The following is an 18,744-nucleotide window of genomic DNA, read 5'->3' as shown; positions in this document are numbered from 1 at the left end:
GTGGAGAGCTGTGTCAATTTCTAACAATCAGAGTTATACCTCAATTTCTGATTACTTGCACTTTTATTAAGCTGTACTATTAAAACAATGTTTGAACATATGCATAAAGGCCTCTGAGGCAAGGATTTCTTCTCCCTCTCACTTTTATAAGTTCTCAATGCAAGCCCTCATCCTGACATGAGTCATCACTTGACACGTGAATCCATTAAATCAGATTTTAATCTTTAGCCACTAATGACATTTTTGTGCTGTTTTAGTACAATGTGTGCTGTTGTAGGTTTCACAAATCCCACATTTGTAGCACTGTACTGATGAGGAACCTGAGAAACAGAGAAAATAAGTGACGTCTCCAAATTAAACAACAAATCCGTGTGCGTGCCAGGAATATACTCAGGAGTCCTCACTGCCAGCCCACAACTTTAACCACAATACAACATTCCCTCACTCATTTGATGACACTGTTGAACTGCTTCACTTTGTGCAAGTGTGAACAGAAAGCTCAAAGTATATTTTTCTTTTAAGTAAATAGGTGAAAACTCCCAAAGGAATACCATGGCATGGGAACAATGCTAAAACTCAGTATCTAAACACTCAAATGGATAGCTGAATTGCAGATAAAATGCAAAATCAAAATCTGTATCATTATATCTAGTGATAAAGTCAAAAATCTACATGTGGAGTCTATGTATGTACAGATGATTGACATGAATTAAATTAATACTTAATTGAATTCTTAATTTTTGTTTTTGTTTTGTTTTGGAGTAGATCTGTTTTGATGGTCTTGTTAATTAAACTGCAGGGTCAGTTCAAAGTCTTATATATCTGTCAGACCATGAATTATTTCAACATTCCTAAGAAACACCATACCTAGCTGATCATGAGGAGTGCCTTTAAATATAATCCTGTATGTGGTAAGGAATAAGGCTCCTTCTGCAGGGAGAATGTGGGGGCCTCCGAGCAATCCTCCTGTTGCTTCTTCTCTCCCATCAGGATCCAGCAGCACACGGAGACCTTCACATACAAACTCTTCTCCTGGCAGCAAAGCTGGTCGCAGAATCTTAGGCTGAGCCCAAATATAAGACATCTACATTTAAATGTAAATATACACTATACCATACAGTGTAACACCAGAATCTGTCAAATTGGTATTTCATGAAAAAAACTGAAATATAAAATTACTATGAGACTGACTGTGAGAGGTTGAGTTTGGACTCAACTTAGTGAAACGAATCTTAATAAGTAGCTGGCATGCAATCACTTCTTTATGTTCATGGGTTTGGTTCTTTTACTTTCACAAGTTCATATTTCATGAGATCAAAGCCAAACAATTTATTTATCACTGGTGGAAAACTTTTTGATCATACCATCACTGGACCTAACCATGTTAATTACAGGATTAGGGGCTCATTCTCCAGTACCTCAACCAATGTTACATATGCCATCATCTACCAGCAATGCCCCTCCGCTATGTGTATCGGACAAACTGGACAATCACCTCAATAAAGAATAAATGGACACAAAGCAGGCATTAGGAATCTGAATACACATAAACCTGTCAGCGAGCATTTCAATGGAGTTGGCCGTAGTATTAAAGACCTGAGAACATATGTCTTACAACAAAGAGACTTTAACAACAGATTACGAAGGGAAACGTGAACAGCAGTTTATGCTCAAATTTGATACATTGAGGCTAGGTTTTAATAGAGATAGTAATTTCCTCACACATTACAAAGACAGCTTCCCCATCTTTGATATTCATAGTGATCTCCGGAAGGACACTTAGTTAGTAATTCGCTTCCCTAATTCCCACCATTGCCTCCCCGCCACCCCGGTTTCTATCCTATACATCTGATTTGTCAGTTTTTATTTCAATTTGTTTTTGGATCTCTGTGTTATAAAACTCTCATGCCATTTCTGGTACAGCACTATCTCCAGATCTGAAGAAGTGGGTCTACCCCATGAAAGCTCATCACCTAATAAATTATTTTGTTAGTCTTTAAAGTGCTACATGACTGCTTGTTTGTTTTGTTTAGTGATCAGATATTTCCTCCTAATATTAGAAAAAGGAAGGCTGAAGCCACTTCAAACTACGTACGATTCCAATATGCAGCGCTTTTTTTCTGGTGAAATGCACTGGAATGAAGTTCTGGCACCTTTTTTTTCCTGTTAGAACACCAGAAAAATTTTCACCACCAGTCCCGCAGCAGCACTGGGATCAGGGCATTAACACTGAACACCCTAACCCCTATGAGGAATTGAGTCTTGAGTTTCAGCACTCTTTTTTCTTGAAACAAAGGACTGCCAATATGTATAGTCAATACAACATATTTTGCAATACTTACCTTCTGTATTGGTGGTAGTCTTCTACTCTCTCGATGGACAGCCTCCAGAGTCTCAATGTGCATGGCTACAATGCCTAGGAATCAGTGACACCATAAATTAAACTTAACATAGTACAAGACAGAGTAAAACAGACTAAATATAACTCCATTGTTTTAGAATCGTAGCGTTAAACTATCAAGGAAAAGCAGGGTAGATGTCATCAATGTTTATTTGGAGTTGGTCAATTATTACTGTCTAGGAAAAAAATTACCTTACACTATGCTGAAAACCAAAACATACACTCCTCCTGGAAAATATCAGTTCTTAGAGAAAGAAGTGACAATTTTGCAAATTTAAATTTTTTTTGAGTTCTCACCTGGTATCATGCAATGAAGGCTCTTGATGTGATCCTGTGTAACTCCACTCTCAGTGCACACTTTGTCTATAAACCTGGTGATGAAGTGCACAACTGCGTTGGCAATATCATTGTTCTCAGAGTCCTCAAATCCACTTTCAGTGTCATAGCTCTCTGCAACACTGCCTGCAATGCTAGAGAAGTAAAGAAAAAAAAAAACCCGCTGCTGTAAAAAATCCAGCTAACAAACTGCAATACACAGAGAATAACTACCATATAACTTTTGGGCAACAAAATGGCAAATGAAATTTAACGTTGATAATGTAAGTAATGCACACTGAAAAAAACTCCCAACTATACGTACAAAATGATGGGGACTAATTTAGACATAACCATCTCATAAAAGATACCATGGCACTGGAAGAGGTTCAGAAAAGGGCAACAAAAATGATTAGGGGTTTGGAATGAATGCCATATGAAGAAAGATTAAAGAGACTGGAACTTTTCATCTTAGAAAAGAGGAGACTAAGGGGGGATATGATAGAAGTCTACAAAATCATGACAAATATGGGAAAAGTAAATAAGGGAAAGTAATTATCTTGCTCCCCTAAGATAACACCAAATGAAATTAATATGTAGCAGGTTTAAAACTAACAAAAGGATGTTTTTCTTTATGCAGCGCATAGTAGACCTGTGGACCCCTTTGCCAGAGGAGGTTGTGAAGAGCAGGACTTTAGCAGAGTTCAAAAAAGAATTAGATAAATTCACGGAGGTTAGGTCCATCAATGTTTATTGGATGGGATGGGTAGGAATGGTGTCCCCATCCTCTGCCTGTCAGAGGCTGGATATGGATGACAGGAGAGGGATCAGTCAGTGACTACCTGTTCTGTTCACTTCCTCTTGGGCACTTGGTATCAGCCACTGTTGGCAGACAAGATAGTGGGCTAGGTGGCATTTGGTCTGACCCGGTATGGCTATTCTTATGTTTTTGTGTGATCAGTCTGCTATATTTTGTGTACCAAAATATATTATCCGCTTTTTCTCTACACTGCAGGCACAGTTTCAGATAAAAACTCTATAAAACTCCAGTGTATGCTGATGCAATGTATATAATAGCATGACCAGTGTTGGAGCTGCACAGAGCAGCTTCAAGTTGTGCTCAAGTCACGTTAAAGCGAGTTACATGCAACTTGAAACCACTTATTTTGAGGATTTATGGTAAATCCTAAACAGCACAGAGATCCTGTCCAAGTCTGTTTCCTGACTCCCAAGTACCTTACTAACTCCCTTGTAAGAGACAACTGTACCAGAAGAAGAGACTATTTTTCAGGCATCTAACTCACACCACACAATTTTGGCATGCTGGTTTGTACAGGATAGGTGCAGTATGGGAAAAAGATGCCCCGCAAGTGGCTGTGGGTATGTGACATTTTCCCACATTGCATTGCCCTCATTCCCCTCCCGTTGGAAGCAAATGGCCACTGTTCCAGAAGGAAAGAAGGAAAAGTAGAGAATCACAATGTGTACGTGCCCTGGGAATCAGCCAGATGACGGTGCCATGTCAACTGTTCCCTCTGCTACTTTCTCCCATTTGAAACTACAGTATGGCATGAAAAAAAAACCAAAGACTGGAAAGAAAGCATCAACAAAGATCGCCAAATTAATTGAAAGCTCGTGCTTTTATAACTGAATTATTAAAAGATTTTACAAAAAGGAGCAGGTATCTGAGTCTTCTCAGTGGCCCTCCAGCCACTGTTCCCCGTCCCTTGATTGCAGAAACATGATCCATGAAAATAATATAGGAACAATGCAAAGCTTGAAGAAAGTGTAAGATAGGAAAGGTTTGGAAAAAAGACATTTTTGATGTAGGATTTTTGGCTTCCCACTTCACTAAACAGAGGTGCCCAACATAGTGGATGGAGCTCCCTTACACAGCTCACATTAGGGGGCTGTGGGACTTTAGGTTGAAGGGACAATTGACAAGGTCCCTTCAGTGTTGCTCAGGGCGAGGGCCAGCTCCCCAAAATCTTTGGCAACGGGGAGTAGACTTCCCCTCGATGGCAGCAAGCACCCAAAAATCTTTCCAGCCTTTGGAGCCCTCACTGCGTGCAAGCCAGGACATAGTGCTGCCTGCCAGCATGGTCCAAACTGAACAGCAGGCACATCCTTTTATTGGGTCAGTGGCTAGCCACATGATGTAGTTGGGCATGGGAAACACCCTGACTGAATGCACCTGTGGGGGAGGCTGCAACGTGAACCACAGAAAAGAAGTTTCTCGGCATCTCAGACAAGCATTACCCCCATAGTCTAGCTGCCATGTGTTGCAGGTGGTGGGCAGGGGCTGACTCCAGAGCTGGAAAAAAAATCCAAGTGCTCAGCTTGCAGAAACATTAACTTCATGTTGGGGCTATTTTTAATATGTAGATGTGCTCACTGCATTGATAGCAAAGAAGGAAAGAGGCTTCTCATACTCTCTTACAAGCATGATCCCATAGGCTAACTGCCACGGGCTTCCTGGTGCCAAATTCAACTTTACAGGCTTCTTGTTGCCCAATTCCTGCACACCTGGAGAGCAGCAGGGATGGAAGCAGTCAGAGCAGAGGACTGTGGAGCATTGTAGGATACATATGAGACACCTCTGGAGGCTAATAAAGTCTGGAGTTTCCACACTTGCCTTAATTCAAGCTTTTACATTTGAACTTGACACTATGTTGAGTCGCTTCTCACTGTGTTATAGTATCGACCTCAGATGTCTAAGGGTTAGACATAAAGGTATTTACAGTGAAGCCAGTGACATTGTAAAATTGAGCTAAATGCCTTAAATTCAATTTTATCATGTAGTGTAGACATAGCCTAACTGTGGCAGAAGGAGTTTATGGTACAGAATGTCTTAATTGCTACAATGATTTACCAGTAAGTGCTGATCAATGTTCCCTCTAATCCTTTCCATACATGTGTGCAATAAATTTTGATGTACATCAAGCTATGTACCAATGACTTACTTAGAGGTTATTGTACAGGGTGAGGCCTTGGGTAGGGGTAAGAAGCTGGTCATAGTGAACTCTCCATCATGAGGAGATGTAATTTAAGTTTTTTTAATGTACTTTTTTCACCTGTAACTTATTATTGTTTTTCAAGTAGAATCTGTATGGGTACGCCATTCAAAATTATTAACTTGATTCGTTCAACGTATAAACTCTCAACATGTCAAGTTGTTCATAATGGTGTCTTGACGGAATCCTTCAGCATACTGTCAGGAGTCCGACAAGGCTGCCTACTGTCACCTTTCCTGTTCTTGATCATAATGGACTGGATTATGAACAGGACAACAGATGACCATCAATGAGACATTCAGTGGACATATTGCAAACAGCTAGAGGATATTGATTTTGCTAATGATGTTGCCCTCCTTTCACACCAACATGAAAGCAAGAAAAAAAAGATCACAACACTATACAAAACTGCCTCAATGACTGGACTGAGCATTAACAAGAGAAAGACCAAGACAATGAGGATCAACTAGTTCAACAACACCACCATCACAATGGGAGGGGATGACCTAGAAGATATGGAGCAGTTCACCTACTTGGGGAGTATTATAGGCATAGTTGGAAGAACAGATAAGGATATCAATGCCAGGATTGGAAAAGCACCAGCTGCATTCAAGATCCTCTATTCCATATGGAGTTCACAAATAATATCTGCAATGACAAAACTGCAGATCTTCAACACAAATGTGAAGAGTGTGCTCTTATATGGATGCGAGACTGGGCACACCAAGAAGTCTTCAAATCACAAGCTACAGAATTCATAAACAGATGCCTGAGGTGCATCCTTCACATCAAATGGCAAGACTTCATTGCAAATGAGGAGCTTTGGAACAGAGTAGGACAAGAACAACTGACACTGAAATCAAGAGGAGAAAGTGGGGATGGCCAGGCCACACGCTCAGAAAACCATCATCCAGCCGAGTCCGTCAAGCTCTCACATGGAAACCGCAAAGAAAACGTAAAAGAGGAAGACCTCGGACAACACGGAGAAGGTCTACTAAGACTGAAGGACAATAACTGGGGTTATCCTGGAGCCAGCTAGAAGTTTAGTCCCAAGACAGAGTGAAGTGGAAGAGATTTGTAGATAACCTATGCTCCATATGGAATACAAAGGTTAAGCAGTAGTAGTACTTGTATCTATATGGGTGCTACGCTAGGTGTGCATGCACCTCGGATTAGAGATTTTAGGTAGCAGTGCCTCTTTAGCTCACGCTTGAGCCCACTCAGTCCCATACTCTGCACTAGGTGTATAAAAAGCTGTGGAGGTAAACCACTCTGATCCGTCCCAGCCACTTCAGCCTGAGATGACACCTCAGCCATGCCCACATTTAGCTTTCTTTAAGTCTACTTCTTCTCTTATACACTACTCATGTATACACTTCTCTTATACACTAAATACACTTATATTTAGTGTCAGTAGATAGTGTTGACTTTGTATTAGCTAGCTGTAGTAATTATATTTTTTAAAATAATTATGCACAGAAAGAGAAAGATAGGTATAAGCAGAAGGTCCATTGTCTTTTCACCTTTTTTTTTTTCACCTATCCAGTGGAATTTAAACATGGAGAGAGCATGCCAAGTTCTTCCAGTTGGAAATGCTGTATTTCATAATGGAAGGCAATCCTGGTGAGTGACAGGCACTCCATTGCCTTGGACAATCATATGGCCCCCTGTTTGGCATGATAATTAAGAGCAAGAAAAAACCAGGAACAATAAAGTTGCAAAGTCAGAAATTATGAATGCAGACAATGAAGGCACAAACATGAGTCACATCCCTTCTGTGTATGAATTACATTATTTAATCATATATTGTTTTTTCACATGACTCCTGCCTTGCTCAATGCATAGATAATTAATTAGGGTTGTGTAGTGAGTGAGGGTGTTTGTAGGAACCTAGACTCAGGTTTTATAGAAGCTGGAAGGGATGCACTGACTAAGGCATGGGAATACAGGAAGAGAAACGTGATCTTCTGGTAATGGCAGTTGACTAATAATCTGGAAAACTGGATTCCACCTCTGACAGAGCCATCCATTTCCTGTGAGATGCTATGTAAGTCACTTACTCCAAATGTTTCACCTGTGGCCACTGTGTTTTCCTCACAAGTTCAGACGGTAGGGGCTTGATTTACAAAACTGCTAAGTCCTCAGAACTGCAAGTGATGATAATGGAAGCTGGCTTTCAAACATAAAGAACTACTTTGTCTAGAATGACATTAAGTGTCCAAAGTTATCAAAAAGTCTAACTTCCCCTATGAAATGCATGCCATTTAAGTGGTAGCAAATGATGCTTTATATGTGAGATGGTTGCATTTCCCCAAGAAATGGTTGAAATAGTAATTCAAATAATTTGTATTTTGCACCATTTTTACGGAGTTAAAAAGACAAGAAAGGTTGGGAAAGTAAAAAATTATGAAGACTGAACTTAAAATTTTGACATAGACTGTAAGCAACTATACAAATTTTAAAGTACACCTGTACATTCCCATCAGCAACATACATTCTTTGGAGATGCCATTCAGCCTCGTCTTCTTTAATATCAGATCACCAAATACCACACAAATAGCAATCATTTAACAATGCCCAAAAGGACACTTGCTGAATATATATCTAAATATTCTCACTGTAGTATGAAAGGATAACATTGGCAAGGTATTGTGCAATAAACTACTTATGTTTTAGTCTTTGGATCATTCAAGAGCTCCAATCTGTGACACTATTATCTCAAACTATTTCTAGTTATTAAACATTTGAAAGTATTGTCATATTTATAATGATGCTTGAGAATAGACCTTGGTTTTGGTTTTGCTGGTTTTGACATTTTGGCAATAAACAACCAAAGACATCAACAAATATTATAGACTGGATGATGAACGAAAAACTGACAGTAAATTTCTTAAATGATTGTGACTTACATAATTTCCATAGCCACCAAGTTATCAATCTACACTTCCATTTCACTATTACAGAAAAGGTTACTGGTTTTCTCCTAGGGCTGATGAAGACAATATGAATTTGGCCAATGCCCTGCTTCTTTAAGTCCATTTAATAGTACACAGAATCATTTTCAATATTTACTACAAAAAGGCAAATTAATAATTATTACACTTTCTTGTCAAAGTTTGATTGAAGAAAAGAGAGTAAGGATGGAGGACATTTCACCAAAGTGCCTAGATAGGTATTTAATGTATTTTTAAGGTTCCCTGTGACTAAAGGCTACTTTTGACCCCAAAAAAACCCTATTATAATTAAGCTGCTACTTCTAGAGGATATGATTTTGTTTCTGTTGCTATGGAAGTTTTCTTCCTTACGCCTCCATATAAAGTTTCTGGCCTCTGTAATGTACGGCTCTTGAATCAGTTATCCCAAAAAGAAAAGGTGCCCATAGTAGAATCTCTCTGATGTCTTGGAGATTATTTGAAAACAGCATTTTAGATATGTGAGAGTGGGGCTGAGCCTTGTTTTATCACTTTCCCTTTATGACTTGCAGTTTTTATATGTGCAGTGACCATTATAATATTTTATATGAAAAGATGATAATATTGGAAATGTCATAAAATGCTTCAGAAATATCGACCAGCAAGGTGCTCTGCACAGGTGGATCCTGCACATGCACAGAACTTCTCTTACTTCACCAGGACTTTGTGTTTGTAGAGCAGTTTGCAGGATTAGGACCTTAAGCTAATGAACTAAATGCACAGAACTATCACATCATCTACTAACGAAATATTGTACAGCTTTAATTACTACCACAGGAAATGCTGCTTCATTGGTATAAAGTTTTTAATATTCTGAAATGGTTTAGAAATGTAAGGACTTCTGTGCATTATGTTAAAGGAAAAATGGCACTTTTTGGATTATGTTAAACACTGTGTTGATATTACTTGTATTGTGAATACACAGCACTGCTTATTTTTACATTGTTTCAAATATTGTCAACATAGGACATGAACATTCTTTACTGTAACGAGATCCTGTGCTTAAATTTTAAAATTAATATAGTATTTCTATTAAAAGGGACCATGTTGTATTCCACAGTTGCTTATTACCAAACCATGTTTTTTCACTTACGCACCTATTTGTGATAATGCTGTTGCTTCCACTTTCCCAGTCTCCTGTAGCTGATGCTCTCAATAGTTTGTTTTTACTCGTGTCCATTGGCACTAACAGGTATACCATGAGGTTAGCAAAATGAATTGCCTGACTGAAAACTGTACTTTCCTCATTCTGAATTAGCTCCTGCTGAGTTTCTTTACTGAGTGTTGGCCATAAACGCAATTGCTCAGCAGCCAGATCCATGGCTGTTTTCTCCTGGTCTAGACCTACAGAATTTTTCTCCTAGAATAAATATAACCAAATAAAACAATAGTTATATTACTAAAATAAAGAAAAGACATAACATTAATTCCAATATGTTCAACTCTTCATTAAACTTTTTGTTTTACATTAAAATGTAAAAATAATAAATAAGTATAGCAATTATATCCACCTGTAATAGAACTTAAAGATTGCATCCAGTGATGAATGCAGGCACTATACTGAAATAATAAAATATAACCAAGTTAAATTTAATAGTTTGATTAAGTTCTAATGTTTTCTAGCCCATAACACCATTGTCTACTCATTTTTTGCTGAGCTCGGGTTAACAGTGTATTATACAGCTTTTCCTCTCAGCTTGCGGACTCTTAACTCAGGCACAAGTTCTGTGGTACCTTGCAGACCAATAGTGCTGCAGGACTTCCTGTTGTTTTTGAACAGACAGACTAACTTGGCTAACCCTCTGATACTTAACTCAGGAAGGGATCAAGCTTGAATTGAATGGAGAAATAACATGCAACTAACTGCCTGACACAGATGATGTCATCCAAAGTCCTATGGTGTTCAGGTGATGCTTATGCAGAATAAATAGTTTAAAGCACAGCTTAAATGTTCATGTTTTCACACGCTAGATTCCAATTCAAGCATTTGCTCTGTGTAAACTCGTTAGTGAGCACGTAGGCAAATTATATGATAGCCTGCGGAAATTCAGATAAAGGCATCTTGTAGCTGATCTGTGTCCTCATTTAGGCGGTAGTAAAGTATTAACATAGTTGGGATCTGTTGAAGAGGAACAAAAAATGCCAGTGATTTTCAGTACAATTGTATATTATTTGAGGATATGAATGTGAGTATCTGCCTGTGCCTTCTCCTTCTCTTCCTTCCCTCTGCAGATTCCCCCACACCTCAAGTGGATAAGGAACTTCTTGATTTAACAATTTTGCTTGTCTCCCTAACAAACCACATGACTGAGGGTGTCTCGTCTGCATTTCACTCTTCCCAAATCCATACGGGTATATGAAACTATACTCAGCTGCTCTCTCTCTTCTTATCATATGTCCTTGGTAGTACTTATCTCTCAAATCGCATGATTAGGGATGGTGGTTCTGGGGAGTTCACATGACAAAACAGGCAAGAGATGGCCAACATCACACCTGGCCCGCTGATACATGAGTCGGTGGAACACTATTATTTAAGCATTTTCTGAATGTGGACATCATTAATCCATTCTTGCATTAACAGAAACAATTTCCCCAAGCTGGGTTAGTGAACTACATGTTTGGGAGAGATAAACAATCTCCAGTTAAGATAGCTGAGGGCTGATCAGTCAAAAAGGTTGATAGCTGTTCTTCTGCTTAGCAAAATGTTTCTCAAATACAATACACAGTTTGCATATTATAATTCATAAAATAGGACTTTTTTGCTTAGGAAATTAAAGGAAATATATTTCAGACAAAAATGAAACAAAAATGAAATGCAGAACTTTCTTCATATCTGGACATAACTCCCTATGATGGAGACATTTGGGTATCAGGTGGATATGAAAAGAGTTGCATTAGTTGTCATTAATCTGCATTAATCAAGGGCAAAATACTGTAAAGTATGCCCACAAGTTATATTTCAGAACTCTCCCTCCATAACTTGGATAACTTTTTGATGTAGATTATGGAACAAAATTAATAATGTATCTATTTAATGTGTAAATAGTAACAAGAAAACACTCTTTGCAGAAGTTGTAGGAGCCATAATTTACATCTTCATGATTTTTGTTGCAAGCAAAATGTCAGCCCATATACTGCTTTAACATGGCTTTTTTGCACTTCATTTATTTTACATATGCTCTTACCTTTCGCTTCAAATGCATTTTTTGGTTGTCTTCCTTAGATGTGAGATAAAGAGAACGAACTTGATTTTGCACATCATCATAAAATGTGGTTTCCCAAAACTGTTGGTTAGCCCAGATAGAGTGGTCTTGTACACATGTATAAGCAAACTGATTAACTCCAGGTGCCAGTTTCTGAAAGCACAGGAATAGGAATGTCAGTTAAAATAACCATCAGTGTATATTTTGCTATATTTTTACAGCAGCAGAATATGCATGTTCAGTTCATGTCATCTATCTCAGAGTTTTTTTTACTTTAAAAGTTGTAGTCCGAAAAGACCCATTGCAATCTATTCCTGGAGATCAATAGCAGCTTGGGTAAGAGAAAAATTACTTATATATAATTCTGCTTCTTGAAGATATCTCACAGGATGATTTCTACTCTAGAGTCTTCATCTATCAGTACAAGACAGTGCCTGCTTGAGTTGCACTGGAGGCACAAAACTCATCAGTAAAAATTCTATGATGATGATATCTTTAAAGAATAAATTTTTAATACAAAATATTGCTCAGCTGCCAAGCAGTACGTCATCTTTCACCTTTTATTACTGCTACTCTACAGCCACTCAGTATGAATCATCCAAGAAGTGTTAGGATATTCATTCACCCAGATGAATTTTATTCCATACTTTATATATTTAAGAGTGAGAAATACAATAATCAGAGAGATAGCCATGTTAGTCTGTATCTGCAAAAACAACAAGAAGTCCTGTGGCACCTGATAGACTAACAGATATTTTTGGAGCATAAACTTTCATGGGCAAAGACCTGCTTCATCACGTGCATGCATCTGATGAAGTGGGTCTTTGCCATGAAAGCTTATGGTCCAAAAAAATGTATTAGTCTATAAGGTGCCATAGGACTTCTCATTGTTCTTTGCATATACAATCATGTAATTTCAAATGTTCAGGTTTCTTCAGACAGCTAAGTGAAGCTTTCAAATCACAGGCCCTGGTTCTCATGGGAGACTTTAATCATCTGGAAATTTGTTGGGAGACCAATACACCAGGACACAGACAATCCAGGAAGTTTTTGGAGAATGTTGGGGATAACTTCTTGGTACAAGTGCTGAAGGAACTGACCAGGTGCTGTGAACAACTTGACCTGCTGCTCACAAACAGGGAAGAACTTGTAGGAGAAACAGATGTGGGTGAAAATCTGGGCTGCAGTGACCATCAGATGGTAGATTTCAGGATCCGGCCAAAAGGAAGAAGGGTGAGCAGTAACATACAGACCCTTGATTTCAAAAGAGCAAACTTCAACTCCCTGGGAGAACTGATGAGCAGGATCCCTTGGGAAACAAAGATGCATGGGGAAAAGAGTTCAAGAGAACTGGCAGTATTTTAAAGAAGTCTTACTGAAGGCACAGGAACAAACCAAACTGCTGCATAGTAACAAATGCAAACATAGTAGGCAACCAGCTTGGCTTAACCGGGAAATCCTTAGTCAGCTTAAACTCAAAAAGGATGCGAAAAAGAAATGGAATGTGGACAGCTGACTAAGGGGGAGTATAAACATACAGATGGAGAATGCCGGGGTGTAAGCAGGAAAGCAAAAGCACAATTGGAACTGCAGCTGGCAAGGCATTTGAAGGGTAACAAGAAGGGTTTCTACAGGCATGTTAACAATAAACAGGTTATCAGAGAAGGTGTGGGGCCGTTACTGGATGACAGAGGTAACCTAGTGACAGATGATGCTGGAAAAGCTGAAGTACTCAATGTTTTTTTTGCCTCAGTCTTCATGGAGAAAGTCAGTTCCCACACTATGATCCTAGACAATGCAGTATGGGAAGTTGGAGAACAGTCATCTGTGGGGAAGGCACAAGTGCTGAACTATCTACAAAAACTAGATGTACACAAATCCATAGGTCTGGATTTAATGCACCCAAGGGCACTGAGGGAATTAGCAGATGTTACTGCCAAACCTTTGGGCATTATATTTGAAGACTCTTGGAGATCGGGAGAGATCCTGGATGACTGGAAAAAGGCAAACGTAGTGCCCATCTTTAAAAAAGGAAAGAAGGACAATCCAGGGAACTATAGACTGGTCAGCCTTACTTCAAACAGTGAGAAAATAATGGAGGGGAACCTCAATGAATCCATTTTGGAGCACTTGGAAAAGGGGAAAGTGACCAAAAGTAGCCATCATAGATTCACCAAGGGCAAGTCCTGCCTGACCAATCTGATTAGCTTCTATGATGAGGTAACAGGCTCTGTGCACATGGGGAAGTCTGTGGATATGATATACCACGATTTCAGCCAAGTTTTAGATACAGTCTCCCACAATATGCTTGACCATAAGTTAAGGAAATATGGACTGGATCCTTGGACTACAAGATGGATAGAAAGCTGGCTTGACAGTCAGGCCCAACGGGTAGTGTTCAATGGCTCAATATCTGGATGACATTCGGTTTCAAGCGGAGTGCCACAAGGTTTGGTTCTGGGGCTGGTGTTGTTCAACATCTTTATTAATGGCCTGGATGAGGGACTGGATTGCACCCTCAGCAAGTTTGTGGATGACACAAAGCTAGGGGGGAGAGGTAGATACTTTGGAGGGTAGAGATAGTATCCAGAGTGACCTGGATAAATTGGAGAATTGGGCCAAAGGAAATCCGATACGGTTCAAGAAGGAGAAGTGTAGAGTCTTGCACCTGGGGCGGAAAAATCCCAAGCACTCTTATAGGCTGGGGAACAAGTGACTAAGCAGCAATACAGCGGAAAGGGACCTAGGGGTTATGGGGGATGAAAGGCTGGATATGAGTAAACAGTGTACCCTTGTAGCCAAGAAGGCTAACAGCATATTAGGCTGCATTAGAAGGAGCATTTTGAGCAGATCTAGAGAAGTGGTTGTTCCCTTCCATTTGGCACTGGTAAGGCCACATCTGGAATATTGTGTCCAGTTTTGGGTCCCCCAGTATAAAAAGGATGTGGATGTGCTGGAGCAGGTTTAGCGGAGGGCAACAAAAATGATTAAGGGGCTGGAGCACAGGACCTATGAAGATAGGCTGAGGGATTTGGGCTTGTTTAGTTTACAGAAGAGAAGACTCAGGGGTGATTTAATAGCAGCCTTCAACTTCCTGAAGGGGAGCTCTAAAGAGAAGGGTGAGAAACTGTTCTCAGTGGTGTCAGATGTCAGAACAAGGAGTAATGGTATGAAGTTGAAGAGGGAGAGGTGTAGGTTGGATATTAGGAAAAACTACTTCACCCGGAGGGTGGTGAAGCATTGGAGTGTGTTGCCTAGAGAGGTAGTGGATTCTCCATCCCTCAAGGTTGTTAAGTCCCGGCTTGACAAGGTCCTGACTCGGATGACTTAGTGGTGGTTGATCGTGCTTGAAGCAGGGGCTGGACTAGATGACCTCCTGAGGTCCCTTCCAGCCCTATGATTCTATGATAAATAACCACTATATTAGCAAAATATCAGATTTCTAAATAAAAATCATGTGTCTGAAATTGAACTCTATTCTCCTGAAGCAATGTGATGGGGTGGATTTAGCCTTTGAGGTTCTATCTTGGGGGTCCTACCTCACTGCACCCCAAGAAGCACCAAAAAAGAGGGAATGAAGTGAGGTCCCCCAGGTTTACCTAGAGAGGACTCCTAGGGATGAGCAGCCATTTTGAAAGCCATAAAAGACTTGATCTTCTAAGGGCCAGAAGAATTAGAAACACCCAATCAGTGCCCACTAGCCCACAAAAAAAGAAGCTGCCTGGCAATGTTCCCTGTAAACTGAACACTTGGATGGCTACCCAGGAGAGTTTCAGGTGCTTCCAAGCTGATTAGCACAGCACCCACAGCTAGCAACATGTTTTTCTACTGATGATGCACATCCCCATATGCTTTGGTGCACATAACAAAATTTATTCCTCCCATGGTTGTTAAAAATAAGAGGCAACCCTGCTACCTGGGCTTAGTAGTTTAATTTCTGGCTGGGACCAGAGAAGCACAGAAAGGCATTCCTCTGTCTGGCCAAGGAGGCAGAGATTTATAGCTGGTTGAACTTATATAACTAGAATTTCAGAGAGAGATTAGCCAAAGATAGTGGGTAGAGTTAAAAGGGCTCAGTTGCAAGAGACCCAGGGAAATATCAGCGAAAGACTCAAGTAAGCAGTATATGGATTTATGTACAGTAGACCCACTACCAGGCATTTGCGAGATATTCAGATATTCTGGATAACAGAGAGGTATACCTAACAATGCATAACACTAAAGAAAAAGAAGACTGGATATTAAGAAACAAACAAAAACACAGGCAGAGTACTTTATTTTCCAACAACAGTAGAATTGTACACTGTAAATGTATACAGTATTTACTGTATTTATTTTTATTATACTGTACTTATGGAAAACATAACTAAAATTTACTTATGATTAAAATGCTGGTTATCTGAGAGTTCTGGATAATGGAATGTCAGATATGAAAGAGTTTACTGTATATCGGATCCCTGTCTGGGAACCCCAAGTACTAGGTGGGCCTCAGTTCCCCTATGAGCCACAGGTACAGTGACATAAATCCCAAGAAGCGACCTGTAGGGGTAGCCCGAACAAAGGGCTGAATTTAATAAAACTGGGGCTAAAGACCCTAGCATGGTAAACAGATGAATACCTGGAAGTGATTCATTTGGACTTTGAGATTTACCTGGCTATCCTCATGGTGGTACCAGGACCAAGAAAAGGACTGTAATACAGCACTTAGCCACTTGGGGGCACTTAAGAGATGAGTGTCCATTTACAAGTAACTTATCTCTTTGCCACCAGGGCCAGTTATTTGGAAATTCTAAACTGCAAGTTGGTTAAAGTAAATACCTTTCTCACCATAAGATCTAAACTTTTGGTCTTAAATGCAAGGGAAGCTCTTGCATATTGTTTGTACATTTCTGTGGCTGCTTGGAGGACTAGAGAGTTTGTGACAGGATAGGAGAACAAGGACTCTGCTCCCTTAGCTAGGGCAAACTAACACTTTTCTGCCTTTCTAGGGATATAAGCACAGACTGTTGGTGTATTCTATGCAGTTCTTGCACATTTAATGTGCCCTTGTTGACTGGGAGTGCTATTTGGCTTGGTCCCATAGGTTGTGGAACGTACATGAGCTTATGTCATGAATCCTGGACCTTATCTAAAGGGATTTTGAGCTCTTGTGCTACTCTCTGAAACAGCTTTTGAGACTGACTGTGGTAATCTGAAGGAAACGGAGAGGCAGGAACATTTGCTGGCATTGGTGGTATCAAGGACACATTTAATTTTAATGAGGTTCAACAAGGATATGTGCAGAGTCCTGCACTTAGGACATAAGAATCCCAAACACTGCTACAGGTTTGGGATGGACTGGCTAAGCAACAGTTCTGCAGAAAAGGACCTGAGCAATACAATGGATAAGAAGCTGGACATGAGTCAACAATGTCCCCTTGTAGTCAAGAAAGCAAACATCATAATGGGCTGCATAAGTAAGAGCACTGCTGGCAGATCTAGGGAAGTTATCCTTCTTCTTTATTCAGCATTGGTGAAGCCACACCTGGAGTACTCTTTCCAATTTTCGGGGCCCCCATTACAAAAAGGATGTGCACAAATTAGAGAGTCCAGAGGAGGGCAACAAAAATGATTAGGGGGATGGAACAGATGACTTATGAGGAGAGGCTGAGGGATTTAGGTTTATTTAGGCTCCAGAAAAGAAGAATTGGGGGTGCATTTTGATAGCAGCCTTCAACTACCTGAAGGGGGGTTACAAAGAGGATGAAGAGAGGCTGTTTTCAGATGTGACAGATGACAGAATGAGGAACAATGGCCTCAAGTTGCAGTGGGGGGCTACGTCTACACATGCCCCAAACTTCGAAATGGCCACACAAATGGCCATTTCGAAGTTGACTAATGAAGAGCTGAAATGCATATTCAGCGCTTCATTAGCATGCGGGCGGCAGCGGCGCTTCGAAATTGATGCGGCTCATCCAGACGGGGCTCCTTTTTGAAAGGACCCCGCCTACTTCGAAGTCCCCTTATTCCCATCAGCTCATGAGGGGACTTCAAAGTAGGCGGGGTCCTTTTGAAAAGGAGCCCTGTCTGGACGAGCCACGCGGCGGCAAGCCGCGTCAATTTCGAAGTGCCGCTGCCGCCCGCATGCTAATGAAGCGCTGAATATGCATTTCAGCGCTTCATTAGTAAACTTTGAAATGGCCATTTGCGTGGCCATTTCGAAGTTTGGGGCACGTGTAGACACAGCCGGGGAGGTCTAAGTTGGATATTAGAAAAAACCTATTTCACCAGGAGACTGGTGAAGCACTGGAATAGATTACCTATAGAGTTGGTGGAATCTCTATTTCTAGAAGTTTTTAAGTCCTGGCTTGACAAAGCCCTAACTGGGATGATTTAGATAGGGTTGGTCCTGCTTTGAACAGGCAGTTGGACTTGATGACCTCCTGACGTTTCTTCCAACCCTTTGGTTCTATGAATCCTTATCTTCTTCCATAGGCTCCAGAGGTTCTGATTAGCCTTTTGGAGGGGAAAAGTGGAAAGACTCCCTATTAGATCATATGGACTCTGGATGCCATTCATGCAGGTCCCAAATTCCCCAGTAAGACGATTCAAAGGCTCAAAAGTAAGTTGTTATGCCCAAGATATTGTTTTGAGGTTTGGGTTGCCACATGAGCCAACGAGACTGGCAGAAGAAGACTCTCAATCCCCTGTCTGGGGTTAACTCCCTCGCTGGAAGGAAAGATGGCTGTACCACAGACTATGTGACTCTCCTAATGATGAGCAGGACAGATCTGGTTCCATCAGTGGTGCCATCAGAACTGACAGTGGGAAGCTGCAGCTAATGGATGGATTGGGAAATA

At 40.3% G+C, this 18,744-nt stretch overlaps 1 protein-coding gene across 4 annotated transcripts in view; it reads right to left on the bottom strand.

The window, feature by feature from the left end:
- SBF2 (SET binding factor 2) overlaps positions 1 to 18,744 on the bottom strand; it is a 648,361-nt gene that overhangs the window by 102,484 nt on the left and 527,133 nt on the right. For 2 of the 4 annotated variants that reach the window (XM_074997415.1, XM_074997417.1), the window contains exons 18-22: positions 11,888 to 12,058; positions 9,800 to 10,062; positions 2,699 to 2,871; positions 2,343 to 2,416; positions 868 to 1,084 (exon numbers count right to left, since the gene is read on the bottom strand). In XM_074997415.1, coding sequence (XP_074853516.1) covers positions 868 to 1,084; positions 2,343 to 2,416; positions 2,699 to 2,871; positions 9,800 to 10,062; positions 11,888 to 12,058 — 898 coding nt within the window. The remainder of the gene's footprint in view (positions 1 to 867; positions 1,085 to 2,342; positions 2,417 to 2,698; positions 2,872 to 9,799; positions 10,063 to 11,887; positions 12,059 to 18,744) is intronic. The other 2 variants (XM_074997416.1, XM_074997418.1) reach the window with 1 other exon arrangement.

The sequence above is a fragment of the Carettochelys insculpta genome, chromosome 6 (genome assembly GCF_033958435.1).
Source record: "Carettochelys insculpta isolate YL-2023 chromosome 6, ASM3395843v1, whole genome shotgun sequence".
NCBI lineage: Eukaryota > Metazoa > Chordata > Testudines > Carettochelyidae > Carettochelys > Carettochelys insculpta.
Note: the sequence above shows the minus strand (reverse complement) of the source record. Positions and strands in the feature narration are given on the sequence as shown.